A 24,777-nucleotide genomic window follows, 5' to 3' on the forward strand; every position below is an offset into this window, starting at 1 on the left:
CTTTTTATAGAGAGCCGTCGGTGCCGGAACGCTGTGTGCCAGCCCTGGCTGGCAGGATTTGAGACAGTCGGGTTGTCCTTTGGAGATCGGGAAAAGCAAGCTTCCACTTGGCACAGCTCAGCTGCCTCCTTTTTCTCCAGGCACTCCGCAGTTCTTCCAGAAACGTCAGAGAAATGAAGATTTCACATTGATTTCTGCAATTTAGTTCTACTTTGAAATAAAAGGCAGTTTTGACCCCAAGTGTTTTACACCACCAAAACAAACAAACAAACGAAAACACACAAGAAAAAGTACCAAACCCCCACATTAGGTCAGTCTCCAAATATTGATTTAGTTTTCACCTTGAAACCAAGCAGTTCTGCAGTGAGTCTTCATGTGCCCTAGCTGAGTGGCTTTTATCATTAATTACCTAATTTTGGGCATCCAGAGGAGGGTAACAGAGCTGGGGAAGGGTCTGGAGCACAAGTCATATGAGGAGCAGCTGAGGGAGGTGGGCGGAGTTCAACCTGGAGAAAAGGAGCTCAGGGGTGACCTTATCGCTCTCTACAATTGTCTTACAGGAGGTTGTGGTGAGCTGGGGCTCAGCCTTTTTTCGCAGTGATGGGACAAGAGGAAATAGTGTCAAATTCTGCCAGGGGAGGTTTAGATTGGATATTAGGAAAAAACTCTTCACTGAAAGGGTTGTCAAGCCCTGGAACAGGCTGCCTAGGGAAGTGGTGGAGTCACCATCCCTGGAGGTATTTAAAAGACAGGTGAGTGTGGCACTCAGGGAAGTTGTTTAGTGGTGGACTTGGCAATGCTGGGTCTCATTGAACTTAAAAGGCTTTTTCCCACCAAAACAGTTCTGTTATTCTATGAACTTGTGTGGAGAGTTATCCTCAACTTGCTTCTTTCCCCCCTTAAAATAAAGCCTACAACAGCACAAAACTTCAGATGTTTCCCTTCTCTCACTTTTCTGCCAGTTTTTGAGCAGGCCTAAGTGGGGGACAAAGAAGTGACTTAGCAATTACGGAATCTTCAGAGTGACCTGAGATGGGGAAAATGGGCTGGCAAAGAATCCTGGTGCTTCCCTTCAAATGTGAAAGAGTGGGTTGATTTTGATGAGAGCTCAGGATTTACTCACATGGTCCTGGTGCTTAAAGCCTCAAACAGGAGCAAGCAGGGGGTGGGATCTCCTCTGCTGCTGCTCGTGGCATCTCCCCGTGCCCCCTTTCCCACCTCTGGTAAGTGCCCTTTGAAGGCAGGGAGGGAGTTTAGATGCCTTTTGAAGGCTTTGCTCTGCAGTGTGACTGACACTTCACCTTCTCTGAAGTGAAGGAAGCTGAGCCCGGTAGTGCTGAGGCGAGGAAAGTGCGGCCACACAGAACCTTCTGGAAGAGGCCAGTGAGGAGGCAGAGGAGAGGAGAGGTGAGGTGAGGTGAGTAGCTGGAAAACAGAAGCCTGGAAGAAATGTTGGAAACAAACTCTGTTCTTGGTTAATTCCCAGAGCACAATGTTTTTCTTGCCTCTTGGGGTAGAAATAAGTGACACATTCACAAAGTGCTGATTTAGGAAGAAAGAGTAAAATGCTGTTTCCCTGAGAGGGTGGGAATGAAAGGGCGGGAGACGTTGTGTTTATTTGGTTCCAATTACCCTCACACACGCAGGACTTTTCCTTTCAGCCTTTTTTTTTCAGCATTTTCCTGGTTGTCAGATGTTGTGAGGCTGCCTTCCCTTTTATCTTTTCTCAACTCCCCTTTTTTAATGTTTCTTTCCACGGGTGTAATTGTGCAGCCCCTACAGCTTTGTGAGGGTGCCAGCTGAGACTCTTCGCGCCCTTTAGCATCTACAACAATCACTTCCGACTCCCGGCCTTTTTATCTGTGGTTTTTACACCCAGATCCCTCTGCTAATCCGTTTTACAGCAGAGCCCACACACAGTGGAGTTGACGTGCCCAAGGAGATGGAAAAATGGCAAGAGGATGGAAATGAGCACCAGGAGAAGGTGCAGCTGCAAAAAGGTCTTGTCTCTCTGTAAATAGCATCCAGTGAAACTTTGCATCCCACTCGAGCCTTTCCACAAGGTGATGTGTGCCTGTGACTACGAGACAGGTGACAGTGCCTTCATCTTCCTACACAAGAATTTTAACTTTCCTCTTCCAAAAGGAGGACTAGTAATTGCAACCATCACTTGCTGTGTATATGGCTTATTATTTCAGCTTCTCTCATCATTCTGTTGTAGCCCCAAACACTTCAAGCCCCAAGACTTCAAAGGACCTGTCCTGCTCTGAAGTAAAAATAATTTTAAAAATCATCTTCCCCTAGTACTTTGTATGTATATACATATAATACTTACACAATATTTTTTGTCTGTTAGGAAATTTCTGCAGCACCAACCTGATTCTCACCCAAAGTTTTTTCTATCCCTCACTTTAGAAACTTTCCACAACTATGTTCCCAGTTCTGCAAGGCAGCTATATGGAAATCATATCCTGCAATTACCTTCTTAATTGTTCTTCTAAGTTTTAGTTTTGTGGCTGAAATCAGAGACAGGCTTTCCCTGAAGAATACTGTAGATGAAAGTTCATGTTTCCTTATTTTAAATTTTGTGCCAATGCATTTACATGCAGTTGTAGAAAGTATGCAAGACTGTGTTTTAGTACAAAAGCTGAGTAGAAGCAAAGTATTTCAGAAAGATCAAAACATAACATTCTGATTTTTTTGAAAAGATGTATTTTTTAGTAATTTTGGAACACATTTCAAGAGGGCTTACATTACAAAGAGCTTTGGAAGTTTTTAAAGATCAAGATCAAACTGAAACACAGATTTTGTTCAAAATTATACCTTTTGTTTGAATCAAAACTGGTTTCCCCACATTTTACTGTGGAAAGTTTTCATTCCATTTCAGAAGGAAAAAAAAATTCTCAGAATTCCAGCTTTCTCTTAAATGGAAAACCTGGTTTCTACCCACCTTCACCCTGAGTTCTTTATGCAGACCAGGGTTGTGAGAGGACACCCTGGAAAGTGTATCAAGAAGGGTTTCTGCCCTTGTAGGATTATGGAATTACAAGTTTCCTCTTTCAAAATTCCTCCTTTGGCTTTATATTGTAGAGCCTTTTCATTTTCACAACAGCAGTTCCTCGTATTTCTGTGACTTAAAGGTGAGTTTACTCAGCTCTGGTTTGGATAATGTGCACAACTCAAACTCTTCCCCTTGTGAATCCCTAGAACGTGTGGAAATACTTTGGACTTGGAGCATATAAATTGCCTAATTCTCTCATATTTGTGAACAATTTACTCATTAAAACTTCTGAAGTTTAACAGCGCTGTCAAGCGTTCACAGAATTCTTGGTGTTAATGGAAAAACTGGTGTTGAAATGAACAATGGCTTGTTTTATGAAAATTACATGTTCAGACTGGAGAAAAAGTAAGTTCTTACTGATGGATCAGTACAGCTGAGGGAATGTGTAGAGGTAAAGATGCAATGCCCCTTGCCTTATAACTTCTGGAGTGTTACATAAAGAGGTGTAACTAGACCAACGTAATACAAATCAACACTGCAAAAATATGTCTGTATGGCACATTAACTGTAGCAACATCAGGTTTTCATATATTGCAGCAAGATACAAGTTTTAAATTAAGTTCTGTAGCTTCTCTGAGTTTTGTCTCCCTTTTCTGATTTTTAATTTGCAAGTTCAGGGCCAACTTGACTCTGAATAAAATAAAAAGATCAATAAAAAAAATCTCTTTTTATTACATATCCCAGGCAACTTGGTGATTTGGCTTTGCACAAATCCTCTGTAAGTCAGGTAATGTTTCTTCTTTCCCTTTCCTTTCCTTCTCCTGTTTCTTAGTTTTGCCCAGGCCAAGGATTCTGCTCTGTACCTCAGGAGTTTAAGGTAGTAATTCAGTGATAACTTGAAGTGTATCTCTATGGTGGAGCACATCACAGAGAACTTAACAAGAAAAAAAGGCTGACAGCACAATAATGTTCAGACTGGCAAACTGAGCTCTGAGAGCAGTAAAACTGCACTCAAACAGCTTTTCTTCTAGAGGGATTCAGGATACTGAAGTGGGTCTGGAGAAAATGTGCAGCCTGTAAAAAGGAATGCAAAAAGATATGTGGATAAACATCACGTTGAGGAGCAGACTCAGCATGACTTTTCTGAAAGGAAATCCTGACCTGCCCATCTAGAAACTTCTTTGAAGGATTCAATGAGTGTGCAGGCAGGAGAGGTCCAGTGGGTACAATCTGCTTGAATTTCCAAAGGACTTGACAAAGTCCCTTACCAAAAGCTCGTAGAAAATAAGCTCCCACAAGAAAGGTGCTTTTAGGGTTGCTCTCATTAATGGGTTTAAAGATAAGAAACAGAAGAGAGAGCTGAGAAAATGAGAAATGGAGTGAAATAGAGAAAGGACAAAGTTGCCTATGAGATTAAAGCCTTCAAGGAAAGGTTGTTAAGCAATTTAGCCAAAATAGAGCTATTTGCAGAAGGACCTTGTGGAATTGAGTACACAGTTGTCAAAAAAGCATATAAAAATGCCTGTAAGTATAAAATTATGCACATGGAAAAAAAAAAAAAGCTAAATTTATATAAACAAGGGTTATGAATGACCTGTTACCTAGAAACATTGGAATTAAATAGTTTGTAAATACATCAGTTCAGTTTAGTGCTCAGGAACAGTCAAATTAGGAAACAGAACTATAAGCACTATGAAAAGAAATGTGGGGGGAGGAGGCAAATTAGAAGTAAATATGGTGACCTGCATTTTGAGAGTTTTGTGTACTTTTATGTCCCCATCCTAAATCAAGGACGATGAAGGTTACTGAACTGTTTTATAATAAACAAAAAAGGATGAAGGTCATTCAGACTCAGCCATCAGACAGAGGATTCAACAGTAGTCTGTAAAATAACAAATGACATAGAGGGGGGTGAACTGATCTTTGTGTTTACAGTCTCACAGTATCAGAAAAATGGAGAATGATGTGAAACTTTCAAGTGGCAAGTTCAAAACAAAGAAAAAGTTATGTGTTCTTCCTCAGAATAGAGCTAAATTGTGGAACTCATGAGCACAAGATCTTATAGATACCAAATTTTACATGGCTTCAAGGAACAAATTAATAGACAAAAGTCCGTGAGGAACTGTCAAGCCCAGAGAATTCATCTTTCAGGAAGCTGCTGTGGTACAAATCCCTTGAGGCTAAAAGAGCATATCAGAAAAGTGCCCCTACGTGCTTATTCTTTTCTTGAAACTCTTCTCTAGGCATCATTATTGTCTACTGCCAGAGACAGGGTATTGAATTAAATGGCCCCTTGGGCTGACCCAGCATGGTTATTCCTACATTATGATTGAAATCTGAAGATATCTCATTGTGAACAGATTGAATTGCTCACATGAGCACTGAGTAATAGTGCCCCTGATTATTAATTGTATCCATCTGATGCTTCTTTGCTGCCTTCTTTGCCTCCTGTTTTTTGCTCCCCCTTTCTTCTCTCCTAAATAGCCACTAAAACATCACCATTCACGTGAACTTGTGTTTTGGGTAGCGTAGTTTACCTGTGTTTCTTTGAAATCCAAAACACTTGTAAATCCATTAAATGTCACTTTCTTGCCTGGCTGAAGAGTGGCAGGAACAAAAATCTGCTTATACTTATGTAACCGGTCTCTGGCACTATACAAGAGAGAATAATTCATGTACATCCTGCAAAGCAGAACTTGGCACTGCTGACACAGTAGCAGTGAGATGAAACAGCTTTCTACAACTACTCTCAAGCAGATCAGAAGGGAAAAACCTTTACAAAAACAGTAGTAAAGGAAGAACAGACTCAAACGTAAAATCAGTTATGATGAAAGCAATAAGCACTTTGTGAACATTACACCGTGGTTACAGTGGGATTTTCTCTTAAAAATTAATGATTTTATTGTATTATTACTGTGCACTTTCACTGGCAGCAGCATGGGTAGAACTAACAGAGTAGACCAGCCTCTGATGTTTATTCTTCTGTCTTCAGGTGCCGGTCACCTGCCTGGCAGGTACCTGCACACAGAAATCAGCGGTAGGGGCTCGGTGTTGGCCAGCCGGGATGTGGAGAGCTGTGAAGGTGCTGCCCAGCAGGAGAGGGCCCAGACCTCTCTGTGAAACATCAGCTGTCCCCAAACAAAATGGGTCGGGTGGGTCCCTCCCGTGTTGGGTGGCCGTGCTGGAGGACTCGGCGCGAGCCGTGGAAGTAGCGGTGGATGGGGAAGGCAGCGGGAGAGCAGGAGGCTTTGCTGGCGATGGGAGGGGTAGCTGCGAGGTGTTGGTGTGAGTACGCCAGACAGAGGAAATGACTCAGAGACCGAAAGCGATGAGTTTGGTAACGATTGTTACGGGAGAGAGGGCTGAGGACGTGTCGCCCTCGGTACGATTCCCAGCAAAAGCACTTAATTATCGTCTCCGCTTGGCAGGAGCGGCGCGCGGCGCGGGGCCCATTTTAGGGACGGGATGACCCCGCGGAGAGGTGCGGGCTGAGGGTCTGTTCCCCCCGGCGCTTCCCGAGGTGGGCTGTGGGCTGTGCCGGTGCCCGCGGGAGGAGCGGGGCGGGGCGGCCCCCAGCCCCTCGCCGAGCTCCGGCAGCGCCCGCCGAGCGCGCCGCCCTCCCCGCTGATGCAATCGGAGCCCGGCGGCGGCAGCAGACACAGCCGCGGCAGCAGCTCCATCCCCGGCAGCAGCTCTATCCCTGGCAGCAGGAACCCCATCCCCGGCAGCAGGAACCCCATCCCCGGCGGCAGCAGCGGGCGGACCGCCCTGCCCCGAGCCCGCCCAGCGCCGCCGCATCCGCGCCCGGGGCTCGGCGATCCGCCGGCTCCATCCCGCCGAAATCCCGGCAGGAACATCCCCGCCCCGCGCCTGCCAGCATGATAAAGGTAAGCGAAGCGGGTTTCCTGCCGAGATCCCCTCGTCCATCCTTCCGGCGATGCTCAGCTTTTCCTTGGCAAATCGCTGGTTTGGTATTTACAGGTTTTAATGCTCACAAATGTTATTTGTGCTTTGCGAAGGGGGTTTCTGTCCCCGAGAGATTTATTGTTCGAGGTTCAGAAGCAGGATATGTATTATTGTACCTCTTCCCGTGCTGTTTCTTTGCAGACAGCGTGTGTGGAAGAGAAGTAATTGTGTGGAAGAGAAATAATGAGTCGGGATGGAGAGGGGGGGAAGGGAAGGTGTATAATTTCCTCTAGGAGGGGATTTCTTTCTGTTTATTTATAACAGAGGACTCTCAATGATTAAAAAGAAAACAACAAACCAGCAAAACAAACCTGCGAAAAGGGTATGGTGTCCTGGCAGACATCAAGGCTTTCTATGCCTGTGAGTTTATTAAAGGTCTTATGCTTGCCGTTGTACTAAAATAGACTACGGGTAAAACCCAGTAACATGTGCTTAGAGGTTTTGAGTAATTTCACAACTAACTTTAAATGATGGAAGAGGAGTTGTCGGTAGCAAACACTGATGTGGCAGATGAGCATTTGTGGGGACCATCCTTTTATAAATGTCACGTTTATTACGTTCTTCTGCTTAGTGAGGCTGATCTGGGGATTAAAAAGAAGTCTTCCTTGTCAAGGCAAAGGGCACGGAGATAGCACGGCTGCTTTTCAATTAGAGTGAGGGAACATCACAACCACGTTACACCCTGTGGAACAGCTGCACTAAAAATAATTCTTGGGTTTTGAAGAAGGTCTGTGCTGGGCTGACTGTCAACTGCACAGCTGCAGCCTGATGCCAAAGTTAACAGCTGAGGTAAAAAACCAAGACTGAGTTATTTGCTTTCCTTGGGTAACTACAGCAGATGGAATATGGGCACAACAGGTACGTGACTGGCAGGTGTCTCCCCAGCTCCTCTCTGCCGGTGATGGCAAGTGTTACTCACATGTCATCCTAGGGCTCTCCAACATTGCTCTCCCTTGTGTGGCTCTGGCACTGGTGGAGGTGGCACTGATGGTGGTAGGGCTGGGACGGACAAGCCCCTGGAGAAGCCTTGGAAGGGTCCTGTAGCCCCATTTGCACTCTCTGCAGCTGGAGAGGGGCAGAAAATTGGTCTGAATCATCCCCAAGCAGCTCCCACAGCCACAATGCTCAGAATGGAGCATGTCACAGAGTGAGGCAGACTGTGGTGTTCTAGATCACATCTGATGTACCTGTTGTGTGACTGGGAAGGAAGGCATGACCCCGGTCTCTAGGCTGTTGTCCAGCACCTGGCAGGAATGCTCTGGCATGGCCTTACAAAAAAACCAAGTAGCTGGCAAGCCATAGACCAACCAGCCTGTCTGCTCAAAGCAACACTGGCGTCTCATTTGAGTCTTCTCACCTGCACAAACTATTTTTACTGTAGAAAACACAGAGGGAAGCAATAGCTACAGCAGTGAAAGTACACTCTTGCCGCTTGGAAATGATGTGGCCTTGAGCAGGTCAGCTCTGTCTGAGCCCTTTCCCTTTATTTGCCTCCTCTGTTCAGACTGTCTACTCTACTCTGTCACTGTGTGTTTGTAGAGCAAAGGTACAGAAAATTATGATTTGATTTTCATATTTTATGCAAAACCTGATACATTTATAAAAGTATCAGTAGGCAACAGCATTATTACACCTTCTTATCCCTTCATCTCTCTCTTCATCATTTCCTGCATTTAGTCACAACCCTCCATTTTTCCTTGGAACTATTTCCAGCCCAACCACATCCCTCTCTTTCTGTTCTGTTTAAAGTAATGTTATGTTTAAGGAATGAATTATGCCTCTGGTTTCTGCAGCCCTGCCTTGTCCACCTAATGCACTGATTGTTACTGACAGGCCTAGCACTCCTAGCATTGTGTGATCCAGTGGATATGCTGATTTTTCCCAAGGAAATTGAGCACTGAAATCTGCTGCAAAGTCATAGGTAAAAAAGAAGGTTGCAAAGTCATTAGGTAGCTGGCATCTTGCTGAAATAGTCCACAGGCCATATCCCTGGTAGAATTTGACAGGTGAAAATAATTCAAATGGATTTTATTACTCATTAATTTATCCCTGGGACGGTAGTGTTAAGAAAGGAGATAAATCAGTTCATTATTTGTGTAAACACTCAGGTGCTCTGAATTTATTCACCCATTTTAAAACAAATTATTTGATGTGGGCATGCTAAAGAATCAGAACAGACCTTATTTTCATTGCTTCCCTATGCTATGCTATTTTCTTAAATGAATAATCGTAGCTGAATATACAAGGAACCGAAGGTTATTAGTAGGTTTTAGGGCAGGACCTTCAGTGTTAGAATGAAGGAAGTAAGATGTAAATTCTCTCTGCAAAATTTGCATAATCAACCTTCTCAGGCCACACAGGAGGACTGGCACATTCAGCCAGTGACTTGTTACATACTTCGTGGTGCCAGATAAGCCCATCAGAGGCTTCTATGAGTTCAAGGCACTCAGTACTGATGTGGCTTTCGATAATGAATTGTGGCCATCCAGCTGCCACTATCGCTGTAATGGAGAGATTAAATGCCCAACCTTCATTTTAAATTTCTGAGTTTAGGTGGTAGTCGAGCATAAATCAAAGTATTACATGACCCTAATTTGTTATTCATGGTCACTTACATGCTTGCAGCTTGAAACCTCTGATTCTTACATATGGGGGGCCCCATTTACCTTGTAAACAGCTTCATTGCTTTATGACTTTAGACATTAAGGGGGCAGGGGATATTACATCATGAAATAGAGCACCTGTTGCAGAAGGGCAATTTAGCAAGTGTAACCATATGCTGTTGCAGAGGAAAATCCAGTGCCATGCTTATGGGAAGTTCTAATGTTGCCCTTCAGTGTGTGTATCAAATGATACGAAAGTTAAATGAGAGTAGTTGAAACTATCTTTGAAATGACCAAGAAGTTATACTCATCCATTTCTTTGTGCATCTTGGCCCATAGTTTATTACTGGTTTTGCAAGCTAATGTCATAATACCATTCCAGCAGAGTTACTCATTTACTTCCCTAAACAGTGTGTTCCAAGTTTTATTTTAGATTATACCTGAAGCATTAATGAAGGGCAACATACGACTTCTCCGTAGGTACACAGCTGCTGCTAATTCACTTTGCCTATTAGAGCATTTCCCACACAATATTTGATAAAACCACTCCTAGTGAGCACAGAAAATCGATTGTTTTCCTTGGTGTACAAATAGGGTTTAATTCCACAAGGTTCTGGTTGTATTAATTTCCACTAGGATTTGGAGAGATCAGTACCACACAAGTCATGTCCTCTTGTTTAATTTCATTTAGACTGTTGTCTCGATGGTTATCACTTTTGTAATAAATGTTTGCATTTGCATTAACTTTTCCGAGAATGAGCTTTCTTAAAAACATTGACACCGAGAGTCTGAGGGAACTGGGTGTGTTCAGTCTGGAAAAGAGGCTTTGAGGTGATGTAATAGCAGCCTTCCAAAATCTAGAAGAAAATTACCGAGATGGGGCCAGGCTCAGCAGTGATGTATGTTAGGAGCACAAGAGAAAATGGCATAAATTAAAATGTACGAGGCTCAGATTGGATATAACGAAAAAATTCTCCCCACAAGGACAGTCAGGCAAGGGGTTGCCAAGAGAGAATGTGCAGTCTCCATCCCTGGGAATTTCAAGACACAACAGGATAAAGCCTTGAGAAACCTGGTCTGAGCTTAGAGCTGACCTTGCCTTGAGCAGGAGGTTGAACTAAAGACCTCCTGAGGTCCCTTCCAGCCTGGATTTTCCCGTAGTCTTGGAAAAAAAAAGCTTAGAAACCGATTTTTTTTTTTTTAAATCCAGTTTTATTTTTTGTCACAGTGATGTCGACCAGTACATGTTTGTTCTAGCCCTGAATGCTTGGCTTTTAACAAAACTAAGAACTCTGTGCAAGGATGCTCTTTAGAGTCACCACTGTAGGTAGATTTCTTTGCAGAAGGTATTTTCTTTAACGTGCCAGTATAGTAGTAGTATTTTCTTCCCTATTATCTTCAGGAAGTCCAGGTGCTTTACAGAAGAGGTTGAACTTTTTTTCTCATAATTAGGAATACATCCTAACTTTGCTGAACTTTTTTTCTCCTCATGTATTTAAAGAATAATTCTTTAAACGTGAATTACCGTCCCAGTAGGTGCTGTCCATGGAAAAGAAAAAAGGTAGGTCAGAACTCCTAGGGAAATTACTGATATCAAGGGAAAGTTAAGGGGATATCTCAGAGATTCAAACATTGTTATAAAAACACCAACCTTAAGAAAAATGCTGTCTTTTAAAAAAATAACAGCTTCTTTTGGTTTTCGATTGAATTCACCAGGTCTTCTTTTTACTTCTTTTCAATGCAACTGACTGCAAGTAAAATTCAATTCACAGTTAGAATCCTTGCAGCTTCTGCAAAGGTTCTGTCTGGCAGTTTTCACTCCTGTAATGCTTGATGTTAAATGTTCTACATTGTGGAATTTTTCCTTTGATACGTGGGAAATGAAACACTGGAAAAACTATATGAAGCACTGAATAAAAGAGACTTTTTGATTTTATAGAATAGAAAGTTACATCTCAAATGTAATATGTAACCTTACCATAGAAAATTGCTTATTCTACTGTTACAAAATTATGAATTCACAAGGCTTTATCCAACTGCATATTATCATGCAAGTCATTAAAAATCATATAAAGCCCACCTAAAATCAGCCATAATAGTATATTTTCTTTTTTATATCTTATAGTTTCTAGTTAATGTAGAGAGTCTCTTGCTTTCCAATAAAATAAAGGAAATCCTTAACCAAAGCAGTAGGGGAAAGAAAACTTCACAGCAGTAAGACTTGTGATATTCTCAATATATTTATCAGGCTAGCCGTGAAGCAAGTTTCTTACCAGATGTGTGAACAGATTTTATTTCCCTGATTCTAAACTTTGAGGAAACAGGTATGGAGGTTAAGTTTTTGATCCTGGATGAATAAAAGCCAAAATAATTTTTTTTAATAGGATCATTAGTTAGTTTGTTATAAAGTATATTTATAGATTTGTAGTTTAGGAGTACCATAGTTTGGGTTTGTTTTTTTTTTTTTTTTTTTTGGGGGGGGGGAACAGAACACCAAGATTTATTAATATCATCAAATTATCAAGGTCACAGTCAGTGCTGGTGTTGAGAGTCAAAACTGTGAGTCTTGATTTCTGCCCTGTACTGTGGCAATGCCTACTTACAACCTGACAACACCTTTCTTAACTGCAAGAAAGTATTGCCTGAAGTATAGAGGTTAAAAGCTAAAAAAAAAAAAAAAAAAAAAAAAAAAAAAAAAAAAAAAAAAAAAAAAAAGTGTCTTAGTATAAGAGTATAATGTGAACCAAGTTTATTCCTTTCACAGCATGAAGTAGAAGTTGTATCATAGGGTTTTATATAGTGGCTACACAGGCACCATTTTTGGCACAGCTGTACAGCTGCATGTGCACATGCATGCCAAAAAAGTCATATTGTATTCATATGCTCATATATTTGAGACATTGACCCATCATGAGTATATCATTTGGGGAAGGGGGGAGTAATATTTTTAATATTATCTTTTGCCTTTCAACACTTTTTCAGAGGCAACTTTTGGCATTTACAGTTTGATTCTCTTCTTGATACCTGGACATAGAAGTTCAGTAACATCAGCTTTTTTTTTTTTTTTTAATTAATGTGAAAGTCTAGCATTTACGATTTTCCTTTTGTATTTTTTTTTTTTTTGGGTGTTGTGCTGTAGCCAGCAATGTTTTTTATCGTGCCAATTGGAAAAAATATTTATTAAAACATACATGTAAAATGAATACTCTGTCCTGCCTTTTCCAGGTGAACTGGATTTCAACAGTGGAAAAATCAGATGCAATTCTAAACTGTTTTAGGGTGCTTCCAGTTAGGTGAATACATTCAGAAGTGACAGAGATGTTCTAGTCAGGAGCATTGATGTTCATGCGGACTGAAGCTGGACAAACCCCCTGGTTCATGGGGTTTTTACAAGTCATTTAGCAATTTAGATTTGTGGAGCTGAGCTGGGCTGTTTGAACATTAGCACAGATGTGGAATTGTAGGAAGACAAGCCTACATTACATGCCATAGACTTGTTTATTATCTTCATTACCAGTGCCATTTCTTAGCATGCCAAAGTTACTAATTTTCTAACAGAGACTGCATCATTCCTTATTTGTGGTGCCCTTTTACCATGCTATAATTTGGGCGAAGGGCCTTGTGTTTTTAATGCTGACATCTCCACAAATATTTGTGACTGCACTTTTCCAAGGCCACTTTTAATGTGCTGGGTGATATTTTGCTCTCAAGTTTCCTGGGCAGCATCCAGTTTGTTCTGGGCACTGTCAACAATTGATAGGGGATTTCAGATGAAGGGCTTGCTCACAGGTTATTTAGGAAAGACACAGAGCAAGTGTAACGCAACTCCCAAATTTTGGAGTTTTGAAATCCATGTTTTTATCCTGCCTTAGAATTGTTACACAGTTGAATATATACCAAGTATATATTGGATATATATGGAGTACCTGTTTTTGTCGCTGTTTTGAAACATTTTACCTCTTTTGAGCAAATATCATCATGAAAAGCAGCTTCTTGTGGTTGTTATCTTGGTGTTTGTCCACGTTCACGGGAGTAATGTGTGGCACTGTACAGTGATGCTGTAGTTGTGCCCTGCTTTTCCTGGCCTGTTAGTAAGCTTCCATGGGATTATTTACATTTGCTTGGTGTGGTGGATTATGCTTCTTACCTTTTGTTGCACCCACTGACTGCAACTCAAAGACTGTAAAGCAAGGAAGTTTCTAGAATATTCTGAGCTGCACATCTATCACGCAAATATGCTCCATCTCTGTTGTTATTTGAACAAGAGCATTACTGGAGATGCTGTCCTCAAACAGGTCCCAAGGATTTTCCTTTGGGTTAGCTCTGTTCCTATTGCCCCTTATATCAAGGGGAAAGCTTCAATTTCCTTTCTGCTTTGTTGAATTGTATCCAGTTAAAACAAGGCAGTGTTTGAACACACAGCAAAAAGATGCGACACAAGGATATAATCCAGGCTTTGGTAAAAGCCAGGGAGAGATCTCCCATTGCTTTAAACTCATTATGCCAGACTTAAAACCTGCAGAAGCCAGTATAGGTGGGTCTTCTGCAGCTTGCATAGGTCAGCTTGTACAGGTGAACAGCCAAACCCCCATCAGTCATTTACATTTGATCCTTTTCCCTGATAAGAACTGTAATGGATTGGATGGGTATGTCTCTCTAACAAAGAGGAGCTATAGATTTAGTTCCTGGGGAGCTGTGCACGCCTCATTCTGGCACCTGTGGCCTCCCAGTGAATTCCCTGAAGCAGCTGACAGCCAGGGTGAGGTGTATGCCTGAATTTCCTGTTTGTAGAAGGGACAGATATTTCTACCTTCCTTAACTTGGGTTTTGTGACTGTAGAGCTGGGCTTCCAGGTATTACAGTGAGAAAATTCATTTAAAGCTTACAAACAATGAAAGTCTTTGTTCTTTATCTGGAACAAACAGTTCCAGCCCACCATCAGAATCCAAGAGCATTTCCAACACTTCTAGACAAAGCTTGCTGTCTTTCTCTTGTGGTTTGTTTTTTTTTTTTTTTTTTTCTACCCTGCCTTGCATTATTTGTTTAAAGAGACCTCCTAGATCTCCGTAAGCCTTGAAAGCTCAAGGCTGGGTCCTTCTACATCTCTGTGGCCACATGCCCAGACAGAACACACATCTGGGTGTACACAGCCTTGCCTGCAAGCAAAACCCAGGGGCTTTGCTCAGCCACTTGAGAAGACCAGCACAGCAAAGAAGCATGTTTGTAAGGAGTGCCCCTCTGACTAGTGAAGCAGAGTGTACCTGCAGACCTGAGCCCATTCAGATCCCAGGTTAGATAGCTGCTGCTATGCTCTATCAGCTTCATCTGTTGGACACTTCACAGATAAACCACCTGCTTGGGGAGCAGGGAACAGGGAATAACTGCACTGGCAGCCAGCACACTACAGAAAGTCATGCTTCTTGTGCCTTTGCACCAGTGGCACTTGATACTCAGTGATGAATTAAATAGGCCATGCAAAGTTATCAGGGCTAGATGTGATACGAAGCCAGCCTGTGTCTGCCCTGTGCAGACCAGACACCACATGTGCAATTGCATAGTGTTTTATTATGCTTGATGTTATTTGAGAGCCAGCTGTGTAAGTTATTGTTTTATTACCTCTAGTAGGACTGTACGCAGGACTCATGGTGAAAAAAGTAGCTCTTTCCTCCTCCAAAAACTGTTGTTTTTTTTCTTTTTCCTCCACAGAGCTTTTGTTTTCAGTGTGTGATTCATCTTTGCTCAGCAAAGGTCTTATGTAAACCTTTATTCCAGTGCAAAATGGAGTTAAATGGGACACGGTCTAAGCACTCTGAGAATAGCTACAAATGACCCCTTATACAGGCCAGTGATTCAGGCCTGACCCTGTGTTTCTCCTGGTTCTGCTGTAGTTATGAGGGAGCTTGCAAACAGGACTATGTCCTTAAAAACAGGATTTTGTCTGCTAGCTCTTTTCTTTAAGCATGTCAGTTCTCATTTTGGAATCCATCACTGTCTCTGCTGTGGTTTGGTTGAGTTTTTTTTTTTTCTTTTCCCCCCAGGAGTCTATAATTATTTATTTGCAAACTGCAGAAGCTTTGGTCTCCTGCACTAAATTGTCTTGTTTCCAGTTCTAAACCGCCAGACAATGACTTTATTTATTTCTGCTCTCTATGCTTTCATGTTATTTATGTTATCATTGGGTAACCACATCAAGCCAATTGCCTTGGTCATCAGCTGCAGGATCTGTGTGGTTTCCACCATGAGGCTATTTCACAAATAAATTGTCATCTATATTTTATGCATCTTTAAATCAGGTCTGTCGTTTATCTCAACAACTGTTTCAGAATAAGAAATACAGCCACTGCAACTGAATCTTTGAGGAAAATAAGGAGATTAATTTTTATTATGCTTAGGCTCATCTTTGCTGGTATAGCGGTGCAGTTAAAAAATGCATCCTGGTTAACTTTACTATAAAATCTTAAAATGCTGATTTAGTACTTGGCATTATAGAATATATGGGCAAAGAGAAATGTTAGGGAAAATATAATGAAGAGAAGCTTCCTTGTAGTAAGCAGCGAAGCCCTTTTAGAATGGTAGAGAAAACTATGTAACAGTATTTATACCCTTTGTTTCTGGCAGTTTGATGTAAAAGATCACATATCAAAGAGAACTGGGCCTAAACACAATAAAACCATGGTGACTTTTCAGAATTTTCACTTATTTTGTTTGTGCAATCTCCATATCACAGACCGTGAGACACTGTCTGGTTAGAAAACAGGCAGATGAATTTATAGGTCAACTAGATCCAGCTGGTGGCTTTAACATGTTTTTCTTTATGCCATTCTAGCAAACAATGCACTTGTTAAAAACCTAATTAATGCTAGAGCAGACAAACAAACCAACAAAAGAGTCACTTAGAGGCACTGTTCATAGGAGTTAGAGATGGAAGAGCTCCCTTAGGTCATCTGCCTCTTCCCCTAATTGTACGAGGCTGTTTTCCTCCATCAGAAGGGAAGAGTCGGTAAACTGTGAAGACAGAGGAAACAGCACTGGGGAGTGAGAGCAACAGGAGGGTCATGGGAGGGAAAACAAATAAGAACAGTGTGAGCAGTGGGCTTAGAAGTCAAGGTTAAAGCACACTGCATTTAGAGGTCACTCGTGAAGAGCATTTCTTTAGGGTACTTGCCTATTTCTCTAAAGAAATAGGAAGGACAATTGTATGAATGTGCAGGAAATGTATTAAGACAAAACTAGCTAATGCCTAAAGGGGTACGATGAGGAGATTACAGCTGCTTTATGTCCTGTATTGGATGGGGCTGGTAGTAGGTTTTCAGTGGTTTTCAGTTGGCAAGGACCACACTTTAGGCTCCATGTTGTATGGGTGTAATTCACAGCTAATGCTGCAAATGTTTCTGGCAAAACAATTTTAACCTGAAGCTGAATAGATCTCTGCTCATGTTCTCCTTGGAGTCAGTCACAACAAATTAATCTGTCTTCTGTTTCTGGTGAACTCTTTAATTTAGGTTTCTTGATAATTAAGTTTGCCAAGCACACAACCTTTATGGATTTCAGAAGTAGTTATCTTTCACCTTGCCTAGCCTTGCTATCTTCCAGGTGAACTGATACAAGCTTTCTTGTACAACAGGTTAGGCATTACTGAACTGATTCAAATATTATTTTAAGCACTGAGTCAGAAAACTGACATTATTTCCATGAGAGGTTTCTCACCTGAATGCTGACTGAAATTACTCTTACATTGCAGCATTGTCTTGCGTTTATTTAATTTCATTAACCCAACCTGGTCTTTTTTGATAGTTGCGATATAGTTATAAATGTTATTAAATAGGAATCTTGAAAGAGCTAGCTATATATTTTAATTACTTTATGTTCTCTGTTTTAAGATTTTACTAGCCAATAAGTTAGAAAGTGCTCATATAATCTGAATTGCCTTTTTTTTAGACTTAATAAAAACAATGATGCTTGTTTTAAGAGGAGCTTATTTCAGTTTTACTCAGACTACTTAAATTGCTTTAAATTAAAGCAAATAAACTCTTCATGCTAGAGCCACAGACAAGTGCTTGCACAGTCTTTGGGACTAATTTAATAATAATCTATTTCAATTCAACCTTTCTTTATGCGATGCAGCCTTCTTAGACAAAGGAACTCTTGTGTGTTCTAAGCCCTGATGCCTTTGTTCTGATGCAAAATTATCCTTAAGTAGTGTGGAAACTTTCATTTTCTGCTGTGCTGGTTGCCTTTTACTTTCCTTTGTTTTATACTGTTATTGCACTGCCTCACTGTTTAACCAGCGTTAGTGCCAGCTCAAGGTTGAACAAGCAGCCACAATAAGGTGATAATGTCAAGCTGACAAGGCATCAGGGCGGATGTATGTTAGGAAGAGTAGTCTTAAAAAACCTATCGAAAGTGCAGAAATCAACACAAATTCTCGGGAACCCAGTTAAAAACTACACACTGAAACCACTCATAACAAATTGTCCTTTTTTGTTTGGTTGGTTTTGGTTTTGTTCCCCCGCCCTCAGTGCTGATCTTTGCATGCCCTGAGGTGTTTCACTGGAGCTGCCCTTGATATTGTGCCGTACACCTTCTGAATTCGTGTTGAAGAGTGGCAAGCCAATGCTTGGAGAGTGCCCCAGTCTAACAAAGATGCCTCAAAGGTCTCTGTTTGGCTTGATAAGTGGTTAGAAATATCATTTAAGAGTAAGTCATCTTGCTTCTTTCGTCTTGGTTTTGAAAAGAGCAGCTTTAAAAGGCACTGGTGGGTAAGTTGTGCTGCTCAGTCACGTAAATGACCCAGCACAACGAATATACTTGGAGACACTTGCACAGTAACACATATATAGGTGTATGTTCCTCTTCACATACCTGTAATATAAAGACAGAATTAAAATATTTTTATATCATGCAGCTACTCCCATGACAGCTGAGGTTAATGCGCCTCATCATTCCATAAATGAGCTTCTTCAACTCTGAAGTCTTTCACAAATGTCATTAAATAAATATATTTTTTAGTTGATACTAAAAATAGTATTATAGGACTCAACCCTACAGCAATTTTCAGAATTTATCTCTGTCTGACAGTGTGTGGATTCTTTTTTTTTTTTTTTTTTTTTTTTTTTTTTTTTTTTTTTTTTTTTTTTTTTTTTTTTTTTTTTTTTTAATAAGCTGTGAACATCATTACTGTTCTGTTTTTCTTCAAATTCATCTTTTATGTGGTGTGGCTGCCAACACATATTAACATCTCTTTGGGACAGATGAAAGCTGTTTTGAAGTCGTGGTGGTGCTTTTATAAGACTGCAGCAATACACAGAAAATATGGCATTGGTGCACCTTGGACTCTGTTCTATACCTGGTCCAGAAAGACAACTCTGATTTGTGTGGCTTTGAGTGACAAAGTGCTGGTCATCACACCCCTGGCAGTGCCATAGTGTGAGTTGTGCACTGAATTTACTGATCTGCTGCATTCCTGCAATCTGATAAGTATTCTAATTTCATTATCCTTCCAGTGCAAATTAGAGCACGAAATATTTCTCAGACACTTAGTAGCCGGAAACAAGCATGGGAAAAAGCAGTAAAGACAATGTTTTAGCTTGGAGAAATGTCTCAGGAAGGACTTTCTTTATTGAAAATTGTCTTTCATACGACTTCAGAGGAAACTCCCGCTCCAGCTTTGCTGGGGCCTGATGATTGCTATAAGATGGTCCTGTTTTTAAGTTTCTCTGCATAGCAGGAGATGGAGTTGCCTTGGTAGAAGGAACCCTGTGCAGTCACAGCTGTGCATCTGTCATTTATTTGCTTCTTTAGGTTCTTGTCCTCCATGAATAGCCAATGTTTGCCCAAAAAAAGCACTGTCTGTGATTCTTTCATGGGCACAAAATTGGGTTTTCAGATGTTCCCTGTCAGTGGCAGTTCTCTACCAGGGCAGTGGTGCTGCTGATGAAATTCTCACTCAGAGTGGAGGCATCGGAGCTGTCTGTGGGCTGACTTCTATAAGCTGACTGGTGAAACAAAAAAAGAAGACTAAGGATTTTCTGAAGCTGCAGCTCTTGAATTGTTTTGAAAAGTGGCCCAAATAATTTCCTAGATGAAAGTGTGAAAAGGGAAAATTAATGAGTGTGGAACTGATTAAAGAATTAGTTTTCTTTCAAAAAGGTTGACGAAGTACATGGCACATAGAGGTAACTGCAAAACTTGTTTGAGAAATGGAAACTTTTTAAAATTATTATTAATTAAATGATCTCATGCACTATAGATAAAGAAGTGCAGTTTGTAGCTTATGCTTACAGTGATGAAGTTTCTGATAATCTTCAGTTCCTATTTCATAACTGAAGGTGAACCAGAGAGATAACGGTGTATCTAAAACCCAAGCGCAGTGGTTTGACAAAGCATCTGTTGGAACTGCAGTTTACAGAGCAGATAGTCCCAAATGAGAACAAGGAAATTGGTGCTCACAGTGGGTGTCTCAAAAGCCACTAAATGTGAAGGCACGGGAAAAGCAAAGGCAGATTCATGTATTCTAGGAAACCTAGGGAATTTGGGGAGGAGATGGGTCTATTATTGCAGCAGAACGGCCTTTTAGCTGAAGGATAACTAACCTGACTGAGCAGAAGAGGTAGAGAAGGTGTGCCAAAGACAGCGGGGTAGCCAAGAGACAGGGTCATGATGCTAAAAGACGTTGAAAAAATATATATCTAAGGTAGTTTGAAGACCAAATACAGGAACTGAATGTCAGGGTTTGGGAAACCTCTAGCAGAAGTGCAGATGACAACCATTAGGCATAAAATTTAGTAGAATTTCACAGTGATAAAATGACACATAACCCTCTTTTTTTTTAATAGAGTTTAACCCAATGTAATGCTTTACACTTTTTTTTTTTTCTCCTATAGGCTTTACAGGAATGGTAAAATGAATGTGCATTTTCAGTATCTTTGAAGGAAAACTTTGAAATACTGTTCTATTTTCAATCTAGAAAAAGTAGTTATATATACCATAGCTCTACAACATGACATAGGAAATGCGTCGTGCTTGTGTACAACTGTCATGTTTGTGTAATTTCATGGCAAGTTTATACAGTCTTGAGTGACTTTTAAGAAGATGTTAATCCAGTGACTCAAATGTATCTTTAGGATAACATCATTGTTTTAATGGATGCACTTTTAAATCTACCATGCTATTAAACACAAAGGGCAGATTTATGCTTGGCATACCTCCCTTGGCAATGCTGGTACTAAATCAGGGAGCAATTTTCCCTATTGCATTTAGCATGTTTCAGATTTATAAGCCATGGAGCCATTAAAATATGACTCCATCAATTAGAAAGTAATTGTGTTATGCATTTCTAGTGCCGAGGGATTAACTCAATTTAATCTCAATGCGGTTAACAAAGGCAGTTAGCTACTTGCTTTAAATATGAGTTAAATCTGTAAAACATAATGACTTCATGGAGAACAGGATTGGCCCCGTGGCACATGCCCAAAAATTGGGCTGTTTAATGGGAACCTTGAACTGAAAGGGCAACATGATTGAGCCCCCAGGGGCTGCTCCTGTAGGTGGTCTGTACTTGAAATTCACGTAATAGTTTGGTATCTTTAAAGAAGATCATAAAAGAGGATATTAAACTGTATCCAGCTTCAGTCCTCTCTGTGTTGATGCCAACACTTGCTTTAGGGCAACTTCATAATAAAGGAGACACAGGAAGAAACTGAAGCATAATGGTTGAGCATTTGTCAGTATTTGCTGTCACCAGTAATTATGATTAGAAAATCCAACTTGGCATGCTAGATATTAGACAAAAGCCAGCAGTGGAACTGGAGCTCCTTGAGACATTCTTGGTCCTCAGCTGGCAGTTCCCATCCGTGTTAGCTGGTAACCAGCACGCTCTCCATCCTAATTCATTGCAGTGCAAAGAAAAAATCAGTTGGCTTAATTAATCTGCAGGGTACTTAACTATTGTTAAGTGGTGGTGTCATGAAAGCCTTCTGGGAATTTTACCACTGAATTTGGAAGTATTTGAAGAATCACAGGGAAAGCAAGGACATACTATTATTCAATGTCCCTCAGAGAGTCCCTCGATTTGGATAACACTTCGGTCCTGCTAAGGTCTGATGTGAATGCCAGTGAACACTCTATCAAAGTCTTGTGTTTCTGGAGCAAAATACACTAAGCTTTCAAGCTAAAACCCTCATATTTTTAATAAAAGGTAAAACATATTGGTACTTTGTAAAGAGATTTGTGATTTCTCTTCTTTAGTGGATAGGAAGGACCCTTTAGCCATGATTGTCTGTCTCTCTGTAGAGGGTTAAAAATAAAGAGGAACAGAAGGGTTAAAGCTGATGCTGAGAAGGCAGGAGGGATGCTGTGGGCTCCCTGGGGCCTTGGGGTAAGGGGAGAGGAAGTGAGATCTGCTGTGCCTGGGGGTTTGGCTTTTTATTTTGTTGATAGCAAGCCTGCAAGCTGTCGAAGGCCCACTGAAGATACTACTTTTCTTTTTATACCATATCCCCATGACGTGCAAAAAGGGAAAATGTTATTTGCCTTGTGTGTGTCATGCTTCAATGCCCATGATCCATGTGGTCCCAGCCTTGGTCACACAGTTTGGTGGCTGCTGTTTCCCTGACACAGACATCCACCTGCACACAGCCCTCCTTGTAGGTGGGGGCTGCTCCCTGGGTAAGAGCTTGGAGCAGGGATCTCACAGGCAGACCATGGAAGGTTTCCTGTGCATCTTTCCTTCAGGGGATTATACCTGTGTCCTGGGACTTCCCACCTAAGATGCAGCAAGGCTGAGGGGTGGCAGGGTGGGAAGTAGCTGCTAAGAGGTGAGCAGCCACTGCAGGGTCGCAGGAGGGCTTTTCACTTGGAGGGTTGAAAGTCCCTTGCTTGTCAGCCCTGACAACAACATCCCTTAGTGTCTCTGTCTGTGTCATCCCTCTGCTGCTGAACAGAAGGATGCCTGGAACTAACACTCCTTTTTTTGTTGGTGGTTTGGGTTTTTTTGTTGCAGTTCCTTTCTAGTGTAGTCAGTGGCAAAAGCCTGAAGTTTAACACAGTAGATAATTCAAATTATTCTCATTATTTATTCGTATAGGTGAGCATTCCTTATCACTGTCTTTGTTTAATGAAGGATTTAATAAAACCAATTCTTTCTTTTTCCTTTCATTCTACCTACTCAGGCTTCTCTGAGAACAGGCAAATGTAGAGAAAACTTGACTCTGATAAAATTGTGTAAAAACACTATTATCTAGCTTTGAATGAAAGACTTGTGATGTTGTCCATATCCTTCTGTGCTTCAGAGTAATAATCTGATCAAGGATGTTGTCTCTCCTAGAAAACCCTGAAACACAGTTGTGCAAAATAATGCAACTGAAGCAAAACTGAAAACAGAGAGAGTAGGAAGTTGTGCTAAGAAACTACCACAAAGTTCTTGCTAATATATTTACTGATGATGAAGTCTGAATGGTCATTCAATGCAGTCTGACCCTAAAATGAGTTAACTGAATGCGTGTATCAACTTTTCTGCAATGTGCATTGAATTTGATTTCCTCTGGTTTTATTTCTTCCAGGGCTGTCAGAATGAGTGCACAGGCGGAGGATGTTCAGAAGAAACAGCAAAGCATGTGACTGACTCTTTCAAGGTGTGTTTTTTGTTAAAAGATGACCGTCTGAAGCATTTCAGCGGACGGTACCAGCCAGTATCCATAACATGCTAATTGTTGTTGTGCAGGCTTTCAGAGCTACTGACATGCTTGACTGTCATAATTCTGTAAATAATTCTGTAAGTTGCTTTTGCTGAACATGTTTTCAATGTAGAAGTTAAGAATGTTACAAGAAAAACTTTATTATAGTTTCAGGTACTAGCTAAGAGGTTAGTAATTAAAATTTAAATGGGATAAGTGACTTTAATTTTAACTCTTATCTGCTTCGAATACAATAGAAATAAGGATTTATTTCCCCCATTAAGGTCTTTTCCCAAACAACACTTCTGTAGCACTCTATTACTTGTTAAACTTTGGCATTATGAATGGTGTTCAAAACAAGGTTTATTCCATCTAGTCCCAAAGTTGCAGAGCTAAGGATCTCAGAAGGACTCCAAAGCACTCTGCAACTCTGCCACATTATGAGCACTCCACAAGCAAACAGACCCATGATAATAAGGAATGCTGAGCAGCTGCCGGGAACTGACATGAAATTGCATCCCTTTTTTTTTATTTTAATCTTATGCTTAGAACTGAGCTCAGTTAAGATATCATTCTTTTCTTCTTCCTCCTTCCTGAATGCAGTGCAAGTAACTAAGAGCTCATTTTAAACACTGTATGAACACAGATGTCAAATTCCAATTTTCTGTTGGAAATGTGAAGCCTGTCAGCACGTGCTCCTTTGAATTCTACACTGTGCTCATTTCCTTTTTTCATGCCTTTTATATTTCTTTTTCCTTTATTCCTTATGTCACACATCTGTAATTCTTTCTCTTTCCTCAGATTACAGCCTTTAAAAAGCCTCTTCTATATTTTGCAGGCATATAAAAGTAGCACCCAGAAAAAGGTGACCTCACTTGCGCTTTTTCAGCAATCCCTTTCCTGTTATTTCTGACTACTGTCAGCAGTACATGAGATGAAATTATAATTATACACTTTGTCATGTTCTTCCTGATTTTTTTGGGTGGTGTCACTGCTATGCAGTCCTCTGAACTATGCTAAAGTAGCTATTTCCCTTTCAGTTGTCAGGCTTTAAGCAGATAAGTGGAATAAATGTTTCAAATTGGACTCCTTGGTAAGGTTTATTCCAATGTTGGTGTCATTGAAAACAGCAGGGAATTCTTGAGAGTCCATGACTACGGAATTTCACCGTGTAGCAACATGCCATTTATTTTCTGTTTCCTCATTCTCAGCCCTTCCCAGTTCTTCTCTTCCTCATTTCTTTGAATTGTGTCTCTCTGGCAATTCTGCCAAAGTAGGAAAATTTAGGATGATTCAGAAAATGCTGACAAAACCAGGCATGCAGCCAGTTTTGAAACCCCAAGAGTTCACAAGTGACAACTGCAGGATTTTGTGAATTCACCTTCAACAAATAGACAAAATAAATCTGATGGATCTGAGAGCAAGAATTGCTTTAAGGAGAGGAGACTCTTCTGTAACAACACTGAGCAGGTTCTTTCACTTATTCAGGCAGTGCAGGAGGAAGATAAAGTGGCAACCAACTCTGGTGGTGTTT

At 40.9% G+C, this 24,777-nt stretch overlaps 1 protein-coding gene across 1 annotated transcript in view; it reads left to right on the plus strand.

Moving 5' to 3' along the window:
- The first annotated feature begins 6,768 nt into the window (after window positions 1–6,768).
- Window positions 6,769–24,777, plus strand: part of BCAT1 (branched chain amino acid transaminase 1) — a 58,845-nt gene continuing 40,836 nt past the window's right edge. Inside the window, exons 1-2 of the mRNA XM_027905224.1 lie at window positions 6,769–6,888; window positions 23,130–23,201. Coding sequence (XP_027761025.1) covers window positions 6,880–6,888; window positions 23,130–23,201 — 81 coding nt within the window. The 5' untranslated portion in view covers window positions 6,769–6,879. The remainder of the gene's footprint in view (window positions 6,889–23,129; window positions 23,202–24,777) is intronic.

Source organism: Empidonax traillii, unplaced genomic scaffold (genome assembly GCF_003031625.1).
Source record: "Empidonax traillii isolate 1590-97213 ecotype Southwest subspecies unplaced genomic scaffold, ASM303162v1 scaffold25:size3598162, whole genome shotgun sequence".
Lineage (NCBI taxonomy): Eukaryota > Metazoa > Chordata > Aves > Passeriformes > Tyrannidae > Empidonax > Empidonax traillii.